The sequence below is a fragment of the Harpia harpyja genome, chromosome Z, assembly GCF_026419915.1.
Source record: "Harpia harpyja isolate bHarHar1 chromosome Z, bHarHar1 primary haplotype, whole genome shotgun sequence".
Taxonomy (NCBI): Eukaryota; Metazoa; Chordata; class Aves; order Accipitriformes; family Accipitridae; genus Harpia; species Harpia harpyja.
In genome coordinates, this window is record NC_068969.1 from 12,972,226 (window position 1) to 12,999,292 (window position 27,067).

Below are 27,067 nucleotides of genomic sequence, written 5' to 3' on the forward strand. Positions count from 1 at the left end.
TACCTTTTTTTTAAACCACTTTATTTGTGTGTATGTTTCTAGAAACATTTTAACTACTGGACATTTCATAAACTGTAAAAACACACCTTCCTACCCCCAAAGTGCAATCAATCCAGCTTGTCAGTCAGACAACAGTGACACTGCCAGGGCAGGTAGGTGGTATCGCTAGATAACCTTCCCCTGGGCGCGAGCCAGCGAGGAGCTCACTGCATCAGATCCCGAGCGTCTGTGCGATGGAGAGGAGACAAGTTTAAAGACCTGGTTGCTCTCCTCCTCCAGGGATGCAACGGGAGAGAAAAGGGGGGCAAATAAAGAACTTCCCTTGATGGAAAGCCAGAGTCCAACAGAGAGGTTGCGACATCCACTTTGCAGGATCGGATGCAGTGACCTCGGCAGGCCTTGGAGTGGCCTCATGGGCTGTGTCGGTGCTAGGGCCTGAAACCGATCAAAATGCTCACTCATTACAAATGGTCCAAATGCTCCTTAACGCCTTGTTTGCTGGGCACGGGTGTGAGCAGCGGGCGTTGCTTAAAACCGGCTTGCTCACTTGCGAGGGCGCAAGTCTGTGGGTGCTGATTCCTCGAGGCTGGCGAGCCCAGCTGTAAGGCACGATGGGGAGGAGAGATGGGGCGTCGAGGGCGCCAAGGGAGGCCCAGTCCAGCCGGGTGACCCAGCGCTCATCGCTAAGTACCCCGTTGTCCCAGAGGAAAGCACCGTGTCGCACGAGTGATGCGGAGCAGCGCACGGTCTCTCAGTTCCCCAGGTTCATGTCTGCACCGTGGACAAGCCAAACCAGGCGGAAACAGACAGCCAGGAACCCGGTGCCCAGGAGATCCCCCAGGGCAGTGAGGTAGGGGATGGAGAAATTATCCGGATCCAGTGCCTTCCTCCACATCAGGCGCACAATTAGGTCAGCCATGTAGAGCAGGATTCCCACCTGAGGAGAGGCAAGACAGGCCCTGCTGTGAGGCAGCAAGAAGGTAATGCACAGCCTCCCTCAGCTCACAGCCAAAATGACGTGGCCACAGCCGAAGTACCAGAGCTAACCGGGATCGCCAAGCGTTAACGCGTTTCCCAGAGAACCACTGTTTCTCTTCGGGATGGAGCTGCACTGGGATGGGTGTAGCTGGCTCATGCCCTTGGGCACTGCATCGCCTGACATCGCCCATGGCCCCATGCTGCCAGACACAAGTGTGGGGACCATGCTTGAACTGCTCACCAGTATCGCGTGACCCAAAACAGGAGTCTGGCCACACCAAAAGCATCTCCCAAAGGTACGGTTCCCGCTTCCCAAGCCATGAATGGGAGCACTCCCATTCACTCCACCAGAAACAGGGGTGCTGTGAATATGCAGGCAGCCCCAAAGGATAAGTTTGTAGCCACATTTTTTCTCTTCATCCTTCTTTTTTTCCATTAGAAATTCAGATCACGTCTACTTTGTTTTTCCCAAAAGTCTCAGTGGACAACTGGAGTTTGAGGCAGTTTTTACATCAAAGTTATCCCAGGCAGCACTGACATGTTAAAAAAAGAAAATAATTTCTTTTTTTTAATCTCAACAGTTTTAAAATCTTTGTTGTGATTTCTTTTAATTCCTATTTCATTCCCAATTCTGATAAACAGATGGAGGAAAAAAATACTTTGGTTAAAGATTAAAGACCATCTAGTTAATTGAATTAAGAAGAGAAAGAGAGTTTACACCCAACATCTCTGGTCCCTCCATGGGAGACCACAGCACAACAGGTACCAAAGCCAGAGGCAGCCTTTCTAAAGGTGAGAACTGCAAGCTGGGTGGGGGGAGAGGGAGGAGGAGAGATGGGGGAAGCAAATTAAATAACAGAATCACAGAAACTAAAGCTGAATGGAAACTCAAGAGTATATAGACCATTCCTCTGCCTCAGTACAGTATCAAATATGCCCACATCTTTCCTGATGGTCATTTGTTTAACCTATGCTAAACAACCCTTAAAGATGGAGATGTCACACCCTAAGCATTCAGTCCTATGGCTTTTTTTTCTGTTCTTGTTTTTCCCAAGGTCTAACATAAGTCTACCTTTTTCCATTTGAAACCCATGATTTCATGTTTCATCCCCAGTGACCACAGAGAAAATGTTATTCTGTCCCTCCCTACAGAAACTTGGTAGTTTAAAGGCTGTTAACCAGATTTTTCTCAAGACTCTCTTTGGACTAGCTAACCCCAGTCCATTCAATCGTTCCGCTAAGGTCATGTTTTCTAGGCCTCTGATCTTTCTCTTTGGGCTTCCTCCAGCTGACCCAAACTTCCCCCCTCTCTTTCTTTCTGTCTTTATAAAGTATAATGGAGGGGAAGAAAGAACCAGGCTGAGCGTATTCTCCTCCGCTAGCCTCTATGGGAATCTTTCAGGGTCAGTGGTGTTGCTGGGATTCTGCTCTTTACACTGTCATTTATTCTGTGTATTTTCAAGCTTGGCTCTGGTTGAGGAGTCACCTCGATGCATAAAGAGAAGAATAAATATTTTCCTTTACAACTATGGCTGCACTGCTGGGCTTAGGGTTGTGCAAAGGTCGAGAAAACCTGATTGTTTACACACACAAGGAATTCACCCACAGACACGAGGCTGCTTATAAGGCAAAGCGAGAAGTCAGCTACCTCACCCTGCAAATTAATGAATCACTGATTTAAAAGGGCAAGTGAAGTCAGAGCCTCTGTGAGCTCAAGCAACAGCCACATGCATTTCTGAGTGAGACAACACAGTTTACAGGGCAGGCAAAACAGCAACAGGGAACAGGCAGAACAAATTGGATGAACTGCCCATTGCCTACCCAGAACTTTTAAAGATGAACTTCTCGGGCCTAGGTTTTCCCTTCGGTTTTGACCCATATGGCCCTACCCAGAGGGATCCCTAGGTCTTCACCATGATATGTGAAACTGGTTTCCAAAATGAGAGGGTAAACCTGATGGCTGGGGTTCACAGCCTCTCACTTGCCCCTTACTGGGATGACCAGTGGCAGTGCAGAAATACTTTGGGCTTAGAGACTTCAGGACTGAACATGGTCAAACAACGTACCACCTACAGCAAGAGGCACCTCCTTGCTAAGTACGTCTCTGCACACTTACTGCAGCTCAGCGGACGATGATAACTTGTTCCTCATCTCACGTCTGATGCCTCACTCACCATTAAGGGCAATTGTGCTCATGCGGGAAACCAGACCCTAGCAATTTGGGTGAAGTATTACTGGACCCACAGAAGATACATGATGCTTGGTAGGAAGCACACCTGAAATGATTGGAAACATGGGCCGCTGTTGCAAGTTTTACCATGACTTCTGTTTAGCCTGGAGACTGCTTTGTTCGGTATCTGAAATGTTCCTTTTGGATGAGAGTTTGGGGTTTACCTGCAGCAAAGCAGCAGTCAGATACAACATCACAAAGGTGAAGGACAGAGACGTGTGGCCTCCCTGCAGCAGATGGATGGTGTAGAGGAACACGAGGTGCCCTGGGATAACCAGGAGGAACAGGACTCGGGCTGACTTGGAATTCACCTCTGCAGAGAACAGAGACAGAAAGAGCAATGACAGTGGCTGCAGATGGTGCGGGGAGGACAGGACACAGCTACATATTTTAAGGCATAGACTTGGGGCTGTCCCCAGCCACCAACCGCATTGCTAACACTTTTTCTAGATCCTGCAGCAACCTGGAGCATCTGCAGTATCAGCCCAGCAGCTTTGTCTAGCACTGAAACTACGTGCCAAAGACGTGCTCCATGCTGATCCACTCCACTTCTTCCAAACACTCCTCTCAGCTGCTGTTTGCCTCCCACTGCTTCTGCTCTGCCTTGCTGCAACCCACTTTCCCAGTTTTTAGTTTGTTTTAGCAGTAACTCCCAACCTAGCAGGGAGAATCAAGAGGAACCTGCAATCTAGAAAGACAATATACCCAAATCCAGTTTTGCTAATGCTTAGGTTTATCCATTGCTGAAGATGGAAGAATTGCTGATTTTCACCACTCTGTACACAGGTGATGGCTCTAGGCTGGCTATGGTTAAAATTGCTTTCTATTAGATCAAATCTGAGATTCTTTTTCAATCACTTTCTTTAGTGCTCCCTGAAGGCCAGTTTCTTTCCATGCCAGTGAGCAAGTATACCACAAGCATTTTTTCAAGCTGCCCACTGCAAAGATCCTCCTCTCCGATATGAGTACCTTCCCTCTGGAAGGGGGAAGGGGAGTTCTGCCTTTGAAACCCACCTAGTCCTTCGCCAACCAGGCTTGATAAAGGAGCTATCTGTGATGACAGGCCTTGAGACAGGGACACCTAGGGTTCAAGGTCTACCTGATGAGAAGAATGTGGTGCATGGGTTGGGCCAATTCTGCCTCATCTTGTACGGTAAAACTCCAGGCATGCTCCAGAAGTGCAGGAATGTGGAAATACGGCTGGCCTGGATGGCGACCAGATTCCCTCCAACACCTACAAGGACAAAACACAGTAAACCTGTAAACCACCTTCACTGCAGCAGGAAACATCAGTCTAAAACCTAGCCCAAGGTCAGTCGATCTGCATTCACTTAGAAGCTCACTGAGACCAGCAGTGAGAGAAAGAGAAAACCTGATCTTATGTCATGGTGATGCTGCGCTATTCAATTGGCAGGAACAGCTCTTAAAAATCAGGAAGGCTCCAGTGATCATCTCCTGACCGCTTTATTGGAAACATTTTCCCTTGCTTCCCAGCACCGGCTGTAAATGCCACATGGCCTCTGAAGATGATGTAATTGCACCTGGTTTGACACAGTCTGTGAGCAACACCTGAGGAAAGCAGCACAGGCAATGGCAGATGCTGCTCACGGCCACTTCTTGGATTTACCCACCCAGAGCGCCGTTATTGTTTAAAAGAAAACAAACATCACAGAGAGTGATTATATGTCTGTCTGAAGGCATCTAACACACTTGATAAATGAGAAGGAATCATACAAGAATGAATCAAAGCCCAAATATGGGAGGTAATTAAAAGGAAATTAATTCCTTCCAGACTGATTAATTCTAGCAAACATGAAAAAGCAGCTACGTTTTCCAGCAGAAAATAGAGGGATGATCATCTATGGGGCAAACCTCCACCACCCTGTGTATTTGCAGGGTAGAAATGCCACAGAAAAGATAACGGTGAGCCAGATCCTACAGGCTTCTCATATTTTTCCTTCCTTGAAGAAGGAAATGCTCCATCATTAAATGTGAGATTTGCCAGAGCAGAATCAAAGTGAAAATACTAAGACGAGCTCAACATAGCTCAAGATGGGAGCTTTCTGAATCGTGCACTGCCACGCTTTGCAGGACTCCCCTGCACATGCAAAGTAAAGAACTACCTGTGCAAAGACACTGAGCACTGCGTAATCCTGCCACCAGCTCTGCCAAACGGGTCACCCACCCCCACAGAGCAATGTCTGGGTCAATCATTGTTCGACTAAATTGCTGTTGACGTACTTTCCTAATGAGGTTCTTTGGCTAACGGTGCTGGAAAGAGTTTGTCAGCAAGGTGGCTGTCTTCATGCAGATCCAGTCAGGTGACAGCTGGGTGACACCCCCTGACACTGCAAGAGGACACCGTGCTTTGAGGGTGGCAGGAGGCCAAGCCTGCCCTAGGAACATGGGTTTCTCCTGGGATGGGCCTGGCCTGCAAGGACATTACAATATCAGAAAAATAACCCAGTGGATCCTCAGCGATGCCAGGATCCCCAGCAGTTTGTACTGGGGAGTGTGTGTATAAAAGTACTGTGAGGCTTCAAACAGATATAAATATACACACAAAGGATGTCGAGATATATATATTAAAAATCTGTATATATAATCCATATCTATAATGTTTTTTATATATATACACATATATATAATCTTAATATATTAACCTTTATCAACAATCTGTATAGGGGATGACTGCACAGCTCAAATTACAGAGCACAGAGAAACAGGGAAAATGGATTTATTGTGACATTCTTAGTAGGTTTGATGTTATGAAAGTAAAGGTGTTAACGTAGCTCTCAGAGACAACTGTCGGATGCTGTTAAACCTTCCCACAGCTCTGCCTGTATTTTTCAGCCCTGCCTGCTATTTTGCTCCAGAGACGCTTCAAGATATGAGTAAACAGGGATGTCACAGGCAACCACTAGCTTCACTTCCACTCATGATGGCAGCAGGGAATTGAACACAGACCTCTGTGTAGGGGCAACAGTGGCTACCATAACCCGTGGGGAGGAGGGAGAGGTATAAATAAGAGCATGCATATAACCCCCCCTGCCCAACCTACCATTAATCACAGGTGTGAAAACTGCCATGCCTTCAAAGTTTGGGTCAGTTACAGTTTTGTCCAAGATGAGCCCACCAATGCTGTTAAAAAAGGACAGGCAATGAAGATGGATCAATCTCTCTTCCCAGGGCAATTCCTATGCCATGAAAATAGCACACTGAGATGAGTTACTGCTGCTTCCCCATTGCCAGAGCTGGACTACTCACCATTTACTCCTTTTACAGCTCAGTCTTCACCAATAGATAAGTCTTACAGTTTTTGTTAATGGCATAACGTGATTAGGAAGACCTCCTTGCCCACCCTTGAGCAAAACTGCTAGTAGCCAGGAAAGCTTTATCATCCTTCCCAAAAGTTTTGCTACACTTCTATACTGGTCTTAGCAGTTTTTTTAAATGCTCTCCCAGATCTCAGCTGGGTCTGAAAGGCGTAGCACAGGGGGAATGAACTACCTGGCTCTATATTCAACAGTCTTCTGTCTTTACAGCTGGATAAAAACGAGGTTGAAGTCTGACTATTTGTGATGGTCATCATCTCCCTTTTCGGTTTCCTGGCTTGCACACATGGCGCAGAGATGTGCAAGTGAGACATAAAATGATGACTTGTTTTTTCCAGTCATTTGGAGGCTCCTTATCTGCTATCTTACAGCCTGTTGGAGGGCCACCAATGGCTGAGAACCACTGGACAAATACCCTTCTGCTGTCTCTTCCAGTTTCACTTTTGATGGCTTTCTAAATGAGCACAGGGTCTCTCTGCAGCATGCATACACGTGTGGGCTCAGGAGCAGTTCCTCGCTTTACCTGCTGATGCTCATTGCAACAATGACCGGCTGCCATCCAGATTTCAGGACTTCAGCAAGGGAAGGACTTTGCTTGGCAATAGCAACCCAGAGAGGGATCATGACAATGAAGACAGCACAGATCAGAGGAGAAAGGTATTTCATGTCTGGCAAGAAAAAGAAATCTTGAATTAAATGTCCATGGCTTCACAGGTTGGCAAAATCATATTGCAGTCTGGAAGAAAGGCAGCAGGGCTCTCGCTCAGACTGAGTTACGTTAGCAGAAAAATCAATCACATGAAGCAAGATATCTCCCACACAACCACCCACTCCATCACAGAAATCCATAATTAATCCCTGAAATTCACTGCTAGAGGACGTTGTTTGAAAATCAGCAGGATTCAAAGCAAGTTATATTTGAAGATGAGCAAGTCTCCAATTCCATCTCCAACTAAGCAAGACAAAATGTTACAAAAATTCTGGCTTCAGGGTACAAATCAAACAGCATGGCAAGGGGGAAACTCCTGCGTGCAAGCTGTATCACACAACAGACATCTCACGCCTTCACCTAAAACAAGAGGTAATAGGTACTTTTTTGGTGGCAAGCTAGCAGAATTGCTGAGCAGCTGGTCTGCTCTATGGGAACAAATGCTCTCTTGCACATATAAGCTGGTTAAGATCCAGGGTTTCTTTCGTGCTAGCTTACATGTGTTTCCATTAGGTGCTTTTCCCATTTGGTAGGGGCATAACCTTGAAGTGACCTTTAGAAGTAAAGGAATTAAAAAATAAGTAGATGTGCAGCACTAAAAGAAAATAAACATGACTCAGAAGCATGAGAAACACCTTCAAGCAATGGGGATGATGCCAACCCTTTTGATATAAAAATGCTTCTTCAACAACGCTCTCCATCTGGTCTCTGTGTTGGGGCCAAAGCCAGCGGGTTGTAACGCAGACTTTGCAGGTAATCTGGGAGATGAAGCCAGCTCAAAGTGTGCATTTTTCAAAATGACATTGCCAGGGCCTCGGGCTACCTGGATGAGATAGCACTGATGTGATGAAACCTTCCATGAATCAAGGGCTCTTACACAGAGGTGCGCTCTTCCCGCATGTCTTTAGCACTGAAATGCAACCACTTCTGGGGTGTAAATAGCTGCTGTTTTGTCAGTGCACTTTACCACCTGGAGTCATTTAGGACAGATGGGTTGTATGACAGACTTAGCTGCTGTACTGGATCTTCCTTCCTCACCCCTTGTTGTTTCAGGCAATTAATTCCTTCTTAAATAATGCAGACACAGAGCACTGGAGTCTATCAAACCTTATCAGAGCCCACAGAAAGACTCCTGGTAGGATGAATGGACTTCAATCTCCACATTCCAGTTCTGCCACATTCTCTCACACAGAGCCCATAAGCAAGCTGAAACCCTTTAGCACAGTTTGTATCTCCACTATGCAGGACTTGGAAGGACCAGGGTTAATTTTTAAAAAATTGAAGATCTTCACTGGCAAAAGAGTATTCTGCAGAAGGAGGTGGTGCTGCATCAGATGGCACATCATACTCCAAACTTTACAGACTCACCGGTATTTCTGAAGGATACATTTTGGTAGGACCCAGAAGTTGCCACAGCATGACCTGTCTCTTACTACACACTGGGGAGGGAAATGGATTTATCCAATCACCATCAACAGTGCCTTCCTCCTACCTGCTTCACTTCATGCTCCTAATGACTAGGTGTCTGCGTGCTGAGTATTTTCCATCTCAAGAGGCTATTTAAACTACTCTGAAAACATCACGAATGCTCTCTGGTTGCAACCATAGAGGTTATGATGTTGTTCTGCCATGTGCTCCCTGAGAGGTATTATCAGAGGCGTAGTGATTGAAAGACACTTTACACAGGCAGGTGTGATGGCATCATGGAAAAAGCCTATTAAAAAAAAATGCACCTCTGAAGCTCAAGGAGGACTGGACGGAAACGATTTGTGGGCCTCTCCCTGCTACGTGTGCTCCTTCGCTCCCTCACTTGCTGGCATATGGAACAAGTTATGCAAACTGAGAACAGCTGCCTTGCTGCTTCTGCTCACAGTCTGAAGCAACAGTTTGGGTTTCAAATGGTATTGAGTTTGCTGGATCTTTTTATTTTCCTGTTTCTATTCTAGGTTAAGCTCATGGTAAATAGCCTAGCACTTTCCAAGCAACAGTCAGCCATATATCACCACGTTGCAACACGTTTTGAGCTTTTCAGTGTCAACAGGTGCCCAATTCTTTGCCAACCAGCAGAACAGCTAACCCCATAGCCACAACTCCTACTCAGAGTCCTGTGAGCATAAAACAATGCAACACTGCCTTCCTCCCTCAAATTTGATCATATCTTGTTCATTCACGACTCTCCACATGAGAAGATACAAGAATATTTTACAAATGCCAAAATCCTGAAATTGCTTTGTGAGGAAGGACCTGCTATTACCCATGCACAGAAAGTAGTTATGCTTGGCCAGCGACAAATGCAGTAACATAGTCAGTGTCACATATGTCAACCTTCTGTTCCAAAGCTATGCAATACACGTTGGTCATTTCTTTGACAAATCCCAGTTATGTTTCTTAGGCTCTGCCTTCCAGTTTGCTACTAAAAGACAGCTTGGAAAAAGCCTCTTTGATCACTTTTCTAACGCAGTGACATGACAGCCTCCTTTCTGAAACATTCCAGAAATTGGTAAGTGCCCTGCAATAATTTCACAAGGATTCATCCCTCGCTTGCTGAGCTCCAAATCCCTGCTAAACACTGTACCTATGTATTTGAAGAGTGTACTGCTGATTCCTGCCAGCAGGGAAAGGGTTATCAAGTCTCCAAGGCTTGCTGCTATGGGCGTGGCAACATTGTCTGGATTGATCCCAACTTTCCTTGCTCCGATGATCACTCCAATCATCACCAGACCTAGAGAAGACACAGAGCAGGCATCAGAGAATGCATCCTGCTGCGTTTCACCCCAGAGCTTCTGTTCTGGTTCCCAGAGAGACGCGCAGTCTGGGAAAACCAAGAAGCAGATTGCCCACAGCGGTACCATACAGCTGGAAATTGGACATCCCCAGGAATTTGTCCTCTTGCTTTCGCCAACCTGAAGGGCACGACTCTGCCCTTATGAACTGCACCAAAGGCCCAGAGGCACACAAGTAAATTCCAGGGATCAAAGGAGATACCAGCAGGCAGCCCAAATGTAGAAGCTCCCCTCCTGAGCAGCCTAATCTGCTGCCTTGAAGCAGGACCAGGCATGAAGCACACTCATAGATAAGCACACAGCAGGCATGCAGCAGCCTCCTGGTGCCATCCCCCGCTCCAGATTCCACAGCACAAAGATACTTTCCATATTAGACCAAAATTTCTCTGAGTTTGAACCACCAAGGAGCAACGAGCTTCCTTACAGTAGCCTGAATTAGCTTTCCAGTCCGGCCATCAGACTGACCCCTCATGTCCCAGAGTCTTTGGGGCTGCTTTAATTCGCACTGGGTGGATGTTGATGCTGTGAGCAGCTCCAGAGTCAAGGGGTTATGGAGGTAGCCCACATCACCTATTTTCCCCTGTCCTCTGAGCTGCACCTGGAAAATCCAGCTGCTTTTCAGCATTGTTGGAGAGGATGGAAGTCTTGCCTGCCCAGGTAAGTTAATGACCACAAACCCCAAAACCTGATGAATGTGTGGGAATCCCTCAGCCATCAGATCTCTCAGAGGCCTGCGGAAGAGCCACCTGGAATAAACCCTGCCTGGCCAGCCTCTACTGCTGTGTGATTAGCAAGGGCAGCCTTGAGACAAGACACATGACATCTCTTCAAAGTCCTTCCATGGCTGACAGGATGCATCGAAGGAAGCCTGAGAAACGGTGGTTCTCTCCAGCTCACAACCTCTCTGGGCCTGTTCACCCAGGCCCACCAAAGCTGAGCATGCACAGGAGCATTGGCTCTCCCCTAAGAAAGGCCACGTGCGCACCTTCCCTGATACAACATCCCTTACACAGAAACACATCCTCATACAACATGGCATTGTCCACAAAAGCCCTCCCAGATACCCACGCTCCCCTCCCCACAGCACAGTTCATGCTGCTTCCCTCCCCAGTCATAAAAAAAGCAGCCTCCTGTCATGCACACCCACACACAGGCTGTCTGTGACCATGTCCAGGGGAGAAAATACTGCTAGCTGAAAGACTGTGATGGTACAGCAGCAAAGCCTCTCTATATCACAACGAGCAAGGATATTGAAGGGAAGAGTTTAATGAAAGCTGGGCTGCTGTTTTTCTCTTTTAACAACTGCATCATCCCATGTTTTTCATCAAAGGCATCTACTACCACCCTTTGACTCCAGCTTCAGGATATGCACTTGCTCTAACTTGTCCCTTTCATTTAGAACACTTGCTGTATCCAACTATGCCAGCAACCTCTATTCAGGGTATCATGCTGCCCTCATATGGCAGACCTACAAACTGATCACCTTCAGGCAACACAGAGCAGCTCCTACCCGTCCACCCCATCACATTTCCCTTGCAACCGGAATAGCCAGCGGAGTGGACTGCCTGGCTCAGAGCTCACAGCAGGCAAGCCACAGGGCTGGCCACAATCCTCTGCAGTGTATTGGATGACCCAAGTCCACCTCGACCGTAGTCTGGAGCTGTCTGCTAACAGACTCTCAATACCCTGCTTTGTGCATGGCATTTGTTCATTCTCCCCTAGGAAAGGGCGAGCGTAGATGGCTAACGTGTCACCCAAGACACATGGAGAAAGTGTGTGCACATGTGTGTACAGCCATGCATAGCATGTGGCATTTTTCGCAAGTCAGGTGAAGTGGGACATTTTGATTGCTGCTGTGGATGCCAAGAGCCCAACAAACAACAGATCCTGGGAGAAAAGAAGCAAAGGCAGGAGGAAGAGGGGGTGAAAGCAGCAGACATAGGACTAATGCTCCCTGCATCCCTCCTTCCAGTGTCAGACCAAAGGGATGTCACTTGGGCCTCCCAGGAAGAACGGACAGTTTTTTCTGGACCTGAGTGCTGCATATTTGATCTGAGGAACCAGAACAACTCACCAAGAGAAAGTGCAGCTATGAAGGCCGTGGTCACGCTGCTGGCACACAGCACAGCAGCCTGGCTCAGCTCCACAGAGCCCTTGGAGATGGCTCCCAGGATCACAGCAGCAACAGCAGCCAGAAGTCCCACCACGGTGGCCTGGACCTGGGGGCCAAAAGACAAGTGGTGAGCAATCATCTGCATCTGCTCCCAGGCAGTCCTGGCTCCATGCGACCACAGCATTGCCACACAACTAAGCCTTGCAGAGATGCTGGCTGCTTATGTATTAAGCAGCATCCCTGTAAGGCTCCACTACATTAAAAAGAATTCCTGCCAAAGTTTTTCTCCAAACTTCTGGAGGCCTGCAAAGGGCAGATAACATTTCAGCAAAGGACACCAAGTCCATCAGCAAAGGAATAGCCCTGCTCAACACAAAAATGGGCTCCCCATCAACACAGCACTCCTAGCAAGCTGAAAGCTGTGGAAGGAGATAAGGGAAAGCACACAGACACATGTTGCAAGCCCTGTGGCCTTGCCACGTGCAACCTCTAGGCTGGTTGCTGGATTTTAACAAGCAGAAAGAGCTACAAGAGTCACATTTCTCCCATCTCTCCCCTCCTGCCCAAGGCTGATTCCCAAACACTGCCAGTAATGGACAGGCTTTATCTGTTGTGAAACAGGGATTGTGCTGCACCTCTCCCTGAAAAAGGAGTTTTTTTCATTATTTCAGTTTGTCCACAAAGACAATTAATGTCTAGATGTGTTTTGCAGCTAAACTACAAGCTCTGGGGCCACATAGAGTTTTATTGGAGGTCAAGTCCTGGGCTCTGCTTGGTTCTGTTGAGACTACCTGTCCCAAATCAACAGCTTGGGATTCAGCACTGCTGGGAACAGATGCTGTTGGGCTGCAGCACAGCAAGAGAAAAGGGCCTTTTTCCTCTCCCAGCTCAAGTGACTCACCTGGATAAGGGCTAAATTGCACGTGGCCATTTTCCATTGCTTTTGGGCATCATCCATCTGTCCGGTGTTAGCCTAGGAGCCAAGAGAGACACCCTGAAAACCTGTTCCTGTGGCACAGGTGGCTGCTGAAGGCAGTTTCACCTGGTCCCTGTGAGAAAGCGGCTGCTAAAGCCAGAGAGAGGCGAGCGCAGGTCGGCATCTCCCAGCCTTCCCTGCACTTCCTTCTTGACACATCTCTATCATGCTCCAGCCCAGTGTCCCAGGGGTATCAGAGGCTCACATGGAGGTGCAGAGGCATTGCAGGGCACCCAGCTAAAGGTGGAGTGGGCATATCCACCACATCCCGCACAGACCAAAAGCTGAACAAATTAAACCATTTTTCCTCTTTCGTTCCTCCCAAATTGCTCTGTTAAGCTCCAATTTCTCCCGAGACTTGCAATACAAACAGCCCAAAGTAAACAAAACTGTTTAGGGAGATAGGAGAAATCAAATCCAGAGCAGCAAAAGCTACTGCAGGTCCCGAGAAGCTTCAGTCTGCTCCCCCCAAGGTAGGACTGCTGGGAAGCCCTGGGTCTCTCAAGGACCAATACCCACAGAAAAGCAATCCAATACTGAAGCTGACAGCTGTGGAGCCCTGGCTTTGTCTCCTTCATGTGTCACAGGGCCCCAAATATCAGCAACTGGCCAACCAGGGATTAATTCACCTTGAAAGTGCAGATGGAAATTCTCTGTTCCAGTTACAAAATGAGGGCAAACACATTATTTTAACTCACACACCACTAGTTTCTACTTAGCAGAAAAGGGCATGTCCCATACACACAGTGTGGGGTTATATCAAAGCAGAATCTGCTGATGTCTCCTGCTAATCCCGCCCCCCCCCCCCCCCCCCCCCCCCCCCACTATCACCTTGTTAACACTCACAGCAGTAGAGAGCCTGGATGCCAGCGTCATCTCAAGATTACCCTTCAGGCCAACCAGGGCAGGAACCAGGATAAAAACTTCCGTAATTGTCCGAAACACATCCCAGTGCTGGAAGAAAACAAAGGCAATGACCTCAGTTTGTGAAGCTGACCAGTCCAGTGCTGTTGCTTCAAAGAGGAGTGGGTTCCCACCTCACCACCTGCTCTACAGGTGTCTGCTATGCACATGGGGGCAGATGCCGCCTTGGGCTGGCTGCATTTTGGGAGTGAAAGAAGCAGTTTTTAGCTTGCAATATTTTTTCTGATCTCATGCACAGCAAAGCACTATCCTAACAGTGAAAGGAACTTTCTTCCTGAGGGCAGCAGAAGATTTTGGAAAGCCACAAATTAAAATGTGCCTTTAGCATTAGCCAAGAACAACGTGAAAAATAATTAGGGTTCACAAGCCAAATGAAATACAGCATGCTCTCCATCCTTTGTACTGACACTAGACACAGGAACGCCTATTGCTATCAAGACTCACAAGAATAAACACAAAGATCTGGAAACGATCTAACAACAAAAGGTTGTGTCTGTCTTTTTTTACCAAACTTCTAACTAAGCATCTAAGACTGGTGGTGGGAGGGAAGGAGGTTTTTGTATTCTCCACAGGCAGTTCCTAAATCTTCCTGTTAGCAAGCATGCTCCCAGCACAGCTGGAAAAAGGATTTTGAATTAAGATACCCCATAAGCCCAAACTGCTGGGCCAATATCTTGATTATCATTGCTCCTCTGAAGCTGAACTGTACAAAGCTGTTGAATCAGCTGCAACACTAGAAATGATCTGAAACCTTAAGAAACTTTGTTGATTAACACGTCTTCTCTAATTTATCTACCATACAGTGCCTTGGAACATAATTCATTCACCCCCTGTGCATTCAAGAATGTTGGCGAAGTCCCACTGCAGCCAGAGAGGTTCACATCAGGATGAAATCACAGAACGGAGCAGCTCACCATGAAGTAAAACCAACTAGCCCAACATCTAAGAGCAGAATACAAGAAAAAAAGAGCAGTGGCAATGAGTCAGACCAAAGGTCCATCTAACCTATCCTTACTTCCACCAGTAGTCAAATTCAGGTGTATAAAACAAGAATCTACAAGTATGACAAGTAGACGGGATAATTCTCGTGTATTTTCCAGCCTACAACTATCTGCCACAGGATACTGAGCTGGTGGGGGTTTTTCTGCACGCTTACCAGTGTTCAAAGGATTTCTCCTTCAGGTACTCATCCACTCTCCCCCCTCCAACCTATGTGCCGTCCTGTGGCAAAAATTTCCATAGTTTAGCTACACGTCATGTGAAGGATCAACTTGTTCATTAATTCTAACTTGTCACTGGCTAGTATCATATGATGGTCCCGAATTCTGGCGCTAGAGGACAAAATGAACAACAGATCCCTGCCCACCTCCTCCACATCCATTGGGGTTCTATAAACCTGAAAATCCAGGAGGTTGGACAGACTCAGTAAATGTCGACACATTCAGCTGTCAGCCTGTTGGGAAATGTATAGGGGGTGTAACAGCTTGGTGTTTTGCTCTGACTGTGCCATGGGAAGCTGTGGGAAGCCGGTGGTGTGGCTGTCTGCTGGGAAGACATCACAGCTTCCTTCTGAGTCAGGATGAATAAAAGAGGCTGAGCCAGCCCTGAGCATGTGGTGCAAGACACCCCTCAGAGGTGCAGATAACAGGCAAAACATTATTATCAATAAAAAGGGCACATTTCCTGGCAGTGGTGACCTGGAAACAGGCACGTTTCAAAATGTTAAAGGTAAGTTACTGTTGAGTAAATAACAGATAACACAAGAATAGTCACCTTATTCGACACACCGCAATTTTGTTTGAATTTGTTAACATGGAACTTAAATACCTGAGAAAAGATAGGGGCAGATCTCTCTTTTAAAGATTCAAATCCCCCTCTCTCCTCTCTAATTAAGAATAAAGATCCAAACACATCTTTGACACCTTCAAAAGGAAGAGGAGAAAAAACAGACTTCATAGTCACAATGTAAAAAACGCCAATCATTTAAAATACACAGGCAAGCAGACATTCATATTTAAGACCTTGCATATTTTTACACATAAAAAGACATATAAATAAAAAGCAACAGAAAAACTCAACCGTTTATATTTTCTGTGCATGTCACATTTGGGAAATATTACTTTGTTTTATCAATGTAAGCGCCAATCCTTGTGTTCATGATGAATTTTGCAGGTCTCAAGCCATCATAACAGAAGTTTCAGCATATGAAGTATGATTTTTTGGGACTCTGCCTTACGTGTAATTACACCGAAAGGCTTTGAACAATTAATAAAGAATCACACAACTTTACTAATAAAAAAAGCTGACTTAATTGCCTCCATTTGAGTCTCATTAGTGATTCATCAAGAGCCTAAGGACAGATTCATAATTATTTATACCACAGTAGCCAGGACTCCATTGTGTTAGAGCCTGCAGAAATACAGAATAAACAGATGATCCCTGTGCCATCACCTTCCAGGACCGTCAGCTGGAGGAGCTGGTGAATGTGGCAGGTTAGAGCTGTGCAGGCAAGGAGCTGCCTGAATGAAGACAGCTGGATTATGTCTAGGAAGTGCCTCTGTCTTTCGAGATGAAAACTGGCCTAGAAGGAGCAGAAAGAGTCCCTGCAGCATTGCAAACCCACACAGGGACACTGAGCCAGAAAGAGACTCTTTCCCACTTCACGTCCCCATAATGGAGTTACAGCCCTAAAGCTCAGCTCTGAAGAAACTTGGTTACCTCATGATCCACTGCAGCTGGTCCCCATGCCAGTTGCGTCTGCTCATGGGGTCCCATAGAGGAAGAGAGGCTATGATGTACTGAGACAGTGTCCCCAGCTCCAGTCTAGCCCCGCTGTCCCTCCTTACACTGTCCTCACAGTCCCAGCCAGGTCCTGCTACCTCTTCAGGGCATCCATCCTCCCATAGCAGCAGCTAAGAAACCTCAGAGGTTTTCCATTGCCCCGAACAAGTCAACAGAAAGATCAAAAGATCCTGGACTACAAAACGCAAGTCAATTCAAAATCCTTTTTAATGCTAATCATCTCATGGGCTTTTATCAACAAAGGACAGGGATATCTTATGTCTGTGATTTTTATTTGGACTGTGTCCCACTGCAGTGGTGTGGAAGGGGAGAATGAAAGGGAAGCTTTCCTTCTGAATTCTCTGGTTTGAAATCTGATCATCCAGCTTCAATCTGATTCTTCACCTTACTGTAAAAGAGTGGGCCAAACACTGGCAGGGCCCTGCAAGGTCTCCAGCAATGCCAGCCAGCCCGGAATCCAGATCGACCAGCTGGCCAAGAATCACTGGAGCAGAGGCGGAAACGTCCAACAAGAAAAGACCCGTGCAATGCTACTGGCCCTGCACAGAGACTGCATCATCTGCATAACCAAGAAGAGAAAATGGCAAATGGCTATTTCTTTGGGCATCCTTTTATAACAGTATGAGAGATCCGGGTTTGAGCCTTGGAGTCAACTGGGCTAGACAAATCTCTCTTATTGATATATTTTTTTTTTTTTAACAGTAACATGAACAGTTCTCAGTCCCATCCCAGGACAGACCAGAAACTGTTAAAAACCTGAAAAGTTTGATAGGAGACAAACAAGCAATTTCCACTTTGCTCTCGCCTTTACAGCAACATCAGCCCTGCAAACAAGAGAGCCAGCTTGACTCCCAGAGCAGAACCACATTATTTCAAGATACTTTGTATGTAACAGAACAAAAGCAGCACCATTAAACTCACATGTATGCTCTAGATACCATCCTTAAGCTTGCCTATGTATCTCCCTGTCAAAGGCAGACAGGGAGTTTCCTAAAAAAGTTTTGCAGTGACTGCAAATAGGGCAAAGCATTCCTCAATCAGACCATCCCCTGAAAAATGGCCAAATCACAGACTCCTGGACTAGAAAAACTTGTAGTTTCAGTAGCGTGAGCCCTCATGATTACCAATATGAGTCTTATGGTACCTGGCCTCAAGCAAACAAACTTAGTCTCAGGTTTTAGTTGGACAGGACAGTAAGTGTCCAGCTCTTGCACTTGCAGGAAGAAAAGCTGAAAATAAGCAGCGCAGACACAAAAAGGCACAGAAGAATAATCCAAACCTTTAAAGGCTAAGATCTCTGGATTTTCCCAGCTACTGGTTTTGTTTTCAAATATGGGGTTGTTAATGCCATGGCAGCTTACCTCACTCGCATCTCTCCTATGCCAGTTGTGACTCTCAATGCACTAGCTCCCTCCTCTGGGAGCTGAACCCACTGACTGATGGCTCCTATTTCAACATAGTTGGAAAGACCTTCACCAAAAAATACACTTCCTATTATTGTGCTTCATGCATGATCCCATTTCTAAGAGTCTAGCAAACAAATATACAAAGTAGACTGCAGTCTGGTATTTAAAGGACACATGCAATGTAGGTATACCTGGCTTATGTTTTCCATCAGTTTGGATACAGTTACATTTTTTAACAGAGCCCAATTCTTAGCAAGTGCATTCAATTTCTTTTAGACAAAGACCTATTCACCTGCCAAGGGTATGGAGTGGGTATGTACTATGTCTTTATCCTTCTCTGAGATAACTGCTAACTATTAACATAACATCTTGGGTAGTTTGAGAACTTCTGTAATGCTGCAAGACAGGTCTGTGCCTAAGCACAGCACAAGGTGGAGATGACAAACACAGCAGAGCAACAGCGTGTGCCACTCCAGTTAACCCTTCTTTGGTATTCCTCACATTCCCTTTAATTCAACTTCTCTGCCTTCTTTGTTTCTTCCAATGTAAGAAGAAACAGCAAGGTATTGTCTTTCCAAACACTCAAGTATCCATATTTAGCTCCTGCTGTGGTACTAATGCCAGAGAATCCAATGTACTCCAGTGAGCTCAGAGCGCAGGATATATCCTTGGGAAACTCTGCCAGCCTTTTGATTTGTAAATCCACTGGCATGAGATGCCCAAACTAGATCAAATTTTGCATTTCTATTTGTGCCACTGGTACAAAGCAAAGACAGATAGGATAGATTCTGGTTGTGGGCACAATGGTGTAAATCCAGCAGCACTCCTTGGAAGTCAATGGAAGTTATTCAAAATTTACACCCACCTCAGAATCTGGCCAAGAAGCACTCTGTAGGCAATGCTAATCTTTTTATGCTGGCACGCCTCTCATCACAGTATCTAAATGCCTTCTAGACCAAAGATTACATTAGGTTGTTTGCAAAGAACTGGAAGTATAAACTTGCCTCTAAGTGAGACAGGTAGTTAATAACAACCCTGACCTAGATCTCCTTATCAGCAATTTTGGAAGGAAAGAAATAATATCACGCAATAGGGGAATATGCTGCAGTCTGATCCCAGTTGCTTCATGGCAGTCATCAACGAGGTGTTTAGCTAGATATAGCAAAGGGAAAACCCAGTCTAACACACTGAGGGCAGTCTCAGGCAGCCTCACTGAAAGCCACTATCCCACTTTACAAGGAGCCCAAGTACTGATCTAAAGAGGATGGATAGTGTCTCTCCAGCACAGGAAAAGCCTACAGCCATCCTGCTGACTGGCTTCTAGGAACACACACGTTAAAAACAAAAACGCACAAATACTCAAGGTCAGTGAATTAGCCCACCCTCTCACTACAAAGTTGCCTAACCACATGTACCTACTTGAACAACATCCATCAAGAGGCCAGCAGCTACCATGCCCAAGCCAGCCAGAAGGAACGGCACGAAAATCTGGGAGGCAATGGAGAATGAAGTCTCTGGGAGAAATCCACTGGCTGACCTGGTCAACTTGCAGGTGAAACCTCTCAGCTTCTTGCCATGGAAGCACAGTTCCAATTGTAACTGGGTGACCACCATGGTCAAACACCGTTACCCCATGCTCAGCAGCACAAATGGGGGGAGATCAGGACATGGCACAGATCCTCCTGGTAGCTGTCTTCGAAGTTAAAAGAAATATTTTTCCTCGAACTACATCAATGATGCCAAATTCCTTTAGCTTCTTCTTCTCCTAGGAGCACGTCCAGAGGGTTGCAGCAAGGGTATCCTCCAAAACTGATTCAGCTGGGTTGAGCCCAGGTGGCAGCAAACTTGACGGACACTATTTCTCCGATTTATATCCAGAGGGGAATTAAAAAAGAGAAAAGAAGATTGCGGAGATGTCTGTGGACGAATAGAAATAAGCCCACACCCCATTCAGCTCCCACCACCTCGGTAAAAACCAGTAAGACCTGCTCAGGCTACAGCACTGAAAGAGTGACAGGTCATGCAAGAATCCCTCAGCCTGCTCAAACGCACTAGCGTCCTTTCTCCTCAGGTTACATTTCTTGTCAGACTGCGGCTCGCCTTTGATACGATGGTTTAATATGTAAGCCTGCTGTGAACCGGCCTCAGTTCCCTCACTCCCACCATAAGCAACGTTGAACTTTTCTCGCTGTCCCAAGGCCGAGGAGGTGGGGAGTTAACAACCAGGATTCTCCTTCAAGGTGAAAAAGGTCAAGGAAAACACGAGTCCACATTTCTCACCGCTGATGATATTACGCAGGTCCCATCCCTGGGCAAGTGACACAGCTAAACCGGCTGATGAGAGAAGATCTGCCCTTCTAGACCCCGGCCCCTCTTGTCCCCTCCATGGTCTCTGTGGGATGTAACGATCCAGCTGTACCTCTGAATGACTGGCTTTCAGGGGGAAAAAAAAAAAAAATCCAGACAACCAGCCAATAAGCTTCAAAAGTGAACACCCTTATCTACTGTCATCACTTCAACTTTCTGCTAGTTTGCAAAGGCCAAGATAAGAGTCATAGCCAGAGCTTATTTAAGGTAGCTCTGTAATCTCACTACACCACAGGAAAGGGTGAACATTTCCACTGCATGCTGCGAGCTGGTCTCCCCTCCTATCCTAAAGTGAAACACACTGCTTTTGCATACTCCCAGGAAGATACTGTCTTTGAGAGAGGGGATCTCACTCCAGACTCTCCATGGTCAAACAGCTGACACAAAGTCAAGAACCAGAGAGGCATCATGGCCACATACAGCCAAAGAATTTGTATCCTGCTCAGTAAAGACTTCAGCTCAACATCATGCATGCGGGGAAGGGAGTCAGGGTATTCTGTTGGGGGTCCTTTCCAATAATTAATTTAGGCAAACTAACCGGATCAGAGGGTCAAAAAGCTTTAAAAGCACAATTTAGAATGGAAGGTTATAGGATTGCTTTAGTACATTGGCAGCTGAGCTTTTTCACTATTCAACCACAGGTTCAAATCCAGCTATGACCCAGTGAAGGCAAACGAGTGAAAGCAAGTATTCAGTGGTAGGCACAAAAGATACAGGTTTCTTGGTCCAGTTCAAGTTCAATGCTTAAATTGCATTGCCTTACTTACACTTTTTGTACTAATCAAGCCCTTCCCTGACACTCTCTGCAGAGAGACATAAAGATTAATGGCTTGTGGACTCTGTCCTTGTGACAGCGTCCCCAGTTTGGAGCTAAATGCATTGGCAGGGTTGGACAGAACAAGACATGCTTTTGCCTTGCAGATAAATAGGGAGCTGAGGAAGCTCTCAGCCATTTGGATGGTGTGTTTCTTTTGGTCTGAATTCACGCAAACCAAAGCACGAAGCCTAACAGGCTGAGAGGGCACAGCAGATCTCTCTGCAAGCATGGCAGGGTGGAAAACAAGCCCTAGCTACAGATGGAAGAAGACTTTGTTCTTTATTGCTTTCTAGGTTGATATTTTAGTACAGCCCCCGAAGCCTTCTCCACTCCCAGCTGGCTTGGTGTGTACGTGTGTCTCTTCCACCTAACAATGGTCCAGTTAGCTGAAAGCTAACAAGAGAGTACATTTCAGCTAATCTAACTGGAAAAAGAGCCCACAATAGCTGGAAGAGGGAGGTTAACAAAAATCCTGTAATAACCACACATGACCCAACCTCTTGATACCAGCCAGGAACTCAGAAGTGACAGCATGAAGGCCCGGTTCTGGTTAGAAACGCATAGAGGCTTCAAGGAAATAAAGGACAATTTCTGGACAACTACCACAGGTTTTCAAACGCCTGATAATGTGCATACCTAGTCCCATATGCCACTGTATCTGCCAACTGGACTGCTGACAGGCAGAAACATTAATGTAAAGGAAATATTAATAAGCCTGAATGACTCAAATATCATTTAAAAAACACAGCAGCACCACATCCTGTACTAAAGCGTCAGCTTGGCAGGGTTTATGGGTTTATCATGCTTCGTCTCTCTCTGTTTCTAAGCAAGCACCATAAAAAGCCTTCAACCGATGAATCAGTATGCAGAGAAGGTAATTGGTTCAGGTGACTGGCGTGTGTACACTGGGTCATTTCATTATGCATTTAAGGAGCCTCTGATAAAGATCCGCACCATATTTGTCAGCAAAGAGATGCATCATATTTTCCTGGCAAAGAGATATACCATATTTGTATGCAAAGAGATGCATCAGGTTTGAAAAGAAAGAGAGCATTGCTGAACAGCAGGAAAAAGATTATAACTAGTTGGGAAAAAAACCCCACACCTCATGGCTGCACCATTCATCGCGGCAAAACCAGGGGAGGTACACTGCCGCCCTGCTCTGCACACAAATATATGCTGTATCCCTGTGCTTGCAAACTAGCCAACAGGTAGCATTGCCCTGGAGGAGCCAAAGCAGAAACAGCCTCTTGGGTGGCCCCTGACCCTGATCTAGGGCCTCCATTCACTGCCACAGTACAAAAAAAGAACAGAAAGATGACAAGTGCCAAAGAGCACAGTTTCAGACGTACCTTATCATCCCTGCAAAGAAGGAACAGGGATACCAGTGAATGCTCTTACAACATGGCAGTGTTAGCAACAGGCAGCGCTATTCTGACACCTTAGACTCATGGGAGGATGATGCTTTTCAGGGACCGTACATCCCACTTGTTGGAGTACTATCACTCCTGACTGCTAGCTCTGTCAGATCAGGCCGTGTACTTTTGTTTCTTACTTTGCTCCTCTCTTCCCCACTTTCGGAAAGGGTGGAGAAGAGAGCTTATATGGACAGACTGAGAACAAGCAGATGGAGAGCGCCTGGGGCCCAGAGCCTTGCAGCATCTCCTGTTGCCCCACAGAAACAGCAGCAGCAGCAGGGGCAGAAGCCAGGACTGGCTTAGAAAGGCAGTTCCTAGCAGCAGCAAGTCCATGATGAGACACACTCAAGTAGTCCATGATCATGCAGGAAAAGTCACTGTGCTAATTGCCAAAGGCCTGCTTTTCTGATGAGATATTGCATGGGTTGATTTCCCAGGCTCTAAGCACTAAAATGAAAGCTCTTTGTGAGCTCTTTATTTGCATAAAACAGAAACCAGACTTTTGCGGTTTCAGAGGAGTATGAGATTTGCTTCACATTCTGTTTATATTAGTGGCCCAGTCCTTCCTAGAAAAAAAAAAGGGAAGAACACCGAAAGAAAAACACACCTCTAACATGATAAATCCATCTGCAATCTATTTCACGCTTTAATATCTCACAATAAAGAGATAACATGCATTAATGTCAGAGATCCATAAGAATGGGCAAGTCTGAACAGTGTGAAAAATAAAAATGAAAGTGGCTGCTCAAGACTCTCAGAATGATATCTAAGGAGACAAAAAGTAGTTTGCCACTGGGTTCTGGATTTGGCTTGGTGTTGTCTGATCTGACCAGACATTCTGCTGGGTATTGAGTACATGCTAAGGTCAGTTAAGGATACTATGTCACTCTTAAACCTTTATAGCTCTTCTAGCTTAGGGAGATCAGTCTAGGGCTAATAGCAAAAGAACACAGCCCCAGATTTGTGAAAGTTGTCGATGCAAGCACAATAGTTTCAGTGTCACTGTATCAGATAGGTCAGGGCAGTCTGACCCAACAGCTAGCTAGTCAACAAGGGTTAACAAAAAGGCACACAGCAGTGAGAGTTGCCTAGAGTGCAAAGGCATAGGAATTTATAATCTGGAAATTAACTGCAGCTTTAAACTGCCTAAAATTAGGTGCTCACCGCTACCTTAAATCTCTGTATTGCTGCACCATAGGAGGAAAGGTCTGATCCTGACTGTCACAGAATCAGAAATCAGACTGTTAGAAGACTCAGTGATTTGAGTCATCTGCTACAAGGCCTTAGAAAAGATTGTGGTGCGCAGGCTGGGCTGGTTGTATGAAGTGTTAACAGTGCTGGTCTGGCTGGCTCCTTGCACAATAAAGCAGGGAATGCAGGACTGTCCAGATCTGTATCCAGGAGTGATACAGCTGTATCTACTGCAGGAAAGCGCTATGCCATCACAGCCCTTCGGGCTGCAGCTCAGATACCCTCTTCCCAGGACCAAGGTGAGATCTTTGTACAGGACTGCACCTTCCCACATAGATGTTTCAGATCCTTCACGTGCTTTTTAGTGTCATATTGTCTTTTATCTCTAGAGGGAAAAAAGGGCCAGAAAAATACCACACGTGGTCTCCTGAGAGCTGCACAGAAGTACATAATAGCTGACTTTGAAGGACACGTTGGCATGTGAAACTGCTGCAAATCCTTCTTTACTTTGCCATCCGCAGGGCAAAACCCCTGCCTCTGAAGAAAAGTCCCCCACCTATCCCATGCCCGTTACATCAGATCAGCTTCTTTCCCTTACCTGAACATAATCCAAAACCATGCCTGCCAAGACCATGCCAAGCCCAGCTAGGAGGTATGGCAGGAGCACTTGCAGGCAAATTGCGACAGCTGACTCTTCCCGCGACTTTGCCATTGCCGCTTTCTCCTCAGCCAACAGCTTCTGCTGCGCATGCAGAGAGACATCCTCTGCCTCCTGGCTGCCAACTCGGCTGTCTCGGTGTTTACCCTTGCTCTTTGCTTTGTGCCTGGATCGCTCTCCATTCCTAGTCCGGCCCTCTTTTCTCCTCTGCCGAGCTTCTTCACCTTTCATGGTGGCTTTCTTGAATCACAGAGTTTTTCTGAAAAACAAAGTCAGAAATGAGGAGATAACAAAAAGATCCATTGGATGGGTCAGAGACAGGAAACCCTTTGGTGTTTTGTCCACTAACCTGAAGATAAACTACCACCTACTCCCAAACCCCTAGATGCTCTGCTGACCAAAACACTAGTACTTAGTTTGCCTTCAACTTTGTATGGTGTCAAATCAATCTCTCTTTCTGTAATTGCATCTTTTCCTACGCCTGTGTTCGTGCTGGAGTGCTTGCTGTGCATCCTGGCTCTCACCCTGAGAATGCCTGGAAGGATGCAGAAGGTGCTCCACACAGCCTGAATTTTGGACCCACCAGCTCTCACACTGGGAGTTGTAAGAACTGAGGAGCCCAGCAGAATCCAACCCTTTTTGGGGTCTGACCCCTAGCCGTGACATGGGAGCAGTTCACATCCTAGCATCCTACAGTCCAGCCAAGGACTAGCATACCTAACATAGTACAGGTAGGTACTACACACGGTACCTAGCACCTAGCATAGTTCAGCTAGCTGTCCGCCGCTCCTCAATAACAAGATAATTCTTTGATCTTCCTTCTAATCTGAATACTTTTTCCTCCTTTGGCGCCTTAGTTGACACGCATGCACTATGTGACTCATCTATCTACAGAGAAGCTGCCATGACCACACAGCATCTTATAAGAAAAAATCATCACGCAAAATTGTTACCAGTCACACTTTCCCTGCCATCACATCTCATTTCCTGATGTAACTATCATTCGTGCTGCCTGCCCCACTGCTGGTCCAGGCAGTGCCCCAAATCTTCCCCCATCACCTCCTGCCAGCACTCATCCGGGTTAACCGCTGGCAGACGCTCCCTGATGCTCCCATTTTCAGGATGGGCCCCTAACGTCCTAAGCCCCTGCACTACCCCAGGTGGGATCAATCCTCTTCTTGCCCAGCATCTAGGGAGAAGAGGACACTGCGAGGAGGCCCCAGTCACGGCTGGGGGGGGGGGGGGAGGAAGGAGGGATGGACAAAACAAAGTCCCCCCTCTGCGGGAGGAGGAAACCCGTCCCCCATTCCCCCCCCCAGCGCTTACCGGCTCCTTGCCCTGCGCGGGGCTCTGCCCGCCGGGCCGCGGGCGCAGCCGGGACGATGCAAACGCGGGAGGCGCCCGCCACATCTGGGGCGCGGCGGCGGCGCGGCTCCGAGCCCGCCCTGCGCGGCGGCCGCGGGTTCGAGCCCGGCCCCCGGCCGCGCAGCAGCGGCGGCGGCGGCGGCGGAGGCGGCGCGGCGCCGTGAGTGGCAGTCGCCGGGCCTGCCCCGATGCCGTGCATGCAGCGGGGCGAACGCCCGGGCCGCTCTCTGCAGGCCGGCAGCTGCTGCAAGCCCCGCTACGCCATTATTATCATCATCATTATACCCCCTTCTGTGCCCTAGCTGCCAGAGGGGACAGCTCGGGGGGGGGGGGGGGGGGGGGGGGGCGGAGGACTCCCAGCAAGGACGGCTCCTGCTGGGGAAATAGCGCCCTGGAAGGAAGAGCTCAGGGTACCGGGGTGCCAGGAGCAGCTCCTGCTGCCCCGCCGGGACGTGCCCAAGCCTCCGGGCCTCCTGCCGCCCCGAGAGCCCGTGGCGGCTGTTAGCAGAAAGGGTGACAACTTCCAGCGCGGGCAGAGCAAACAGGAGGCTGCAATTAAGAGCTGAAGAAAGATGTTTCCTCTGTGGTTTTGTTTTGTTTTGGGTTCTTTTTTTTTTTCCCCTTAGTTTGGCATTTGCAAGCTTCCTGTGCAAAAGCCTGCCTCCACCACAACCACAGCAAAACTCCTGTTGATTCGATTTTTTTTCCCCCTCCCATATTGAATCAGCATGTTAGAAATGTGATTACAACATCCATCACATTTAAGCACATAAATCTCATTAAGCACTGAAGGAACCGTACTCATGCAAGTCTCCTGAATCATGCAGCTCAAATTTCCAGAACAATTGAGGATATAAATCATACCTCAGTACCAGAGCAATCTTATATCCTGCTGAAGTCTCTCAGATGTGATGCTACGCTAAAGGGCTCTTACTGATAAAACAGTGTCTCTGGGCCTGCGAGCTCTGGCTCAAAGCAGGGCACACCAAAGGGAG

General features: G+C 47.0%; 1 protein-coding gene across 4 annotated transcripts; it reads right to left on the reverse strand.

Annotated features, from left to right (window-relative positions):
* SLC41A3 (solute carrier family 41 member 3) lies at positions 1-27,067 on the reverse strand. Of its 4 annotated transcripts, none has more exons than XM_052778107.1 (11): positions 26,937-27,067; positions 24,648-24,966; positions 13,971-14,078; positions 13,050-13,121; positions 12,110-12,254; positions 9,828-9,974; positions 7,067-7,211; positions 6,270-6,349; positions 4,308-4,442; positions 3,373-3,521; positions 1-937 (listed from the first exon to the last, which is right to left on the reverse strand). In XM_052778107.1, the coding sequence occupies exons 2-11, from the start codon at positions 24,936-24,938 to the stop codon at positions 752-754; spliced, it is 1,458 nt and encodes a 485-aa protein (XP_052634067.1). In that variant the 5' UTR covers positions 24,939-24,966; positions 26,937-27,067; the 3' UTR covers positions 1-751. The 4 variants fall into 4 exon arrangements, with proteins under 4 accessions (XP_052634067.1, XP_052634066.1, XP_052634069.1 ...); XM_052778106.1 differs by lacking the exon at positions 26,937-27,067 and adding an exon at positions 26,034-26,173; XM_052778109.1 differs by lacking the exon at positions 26,937-27,067 and adding an exon at positions 19,676-20,689 and having other exon boundaries at positions 24,648-24,761.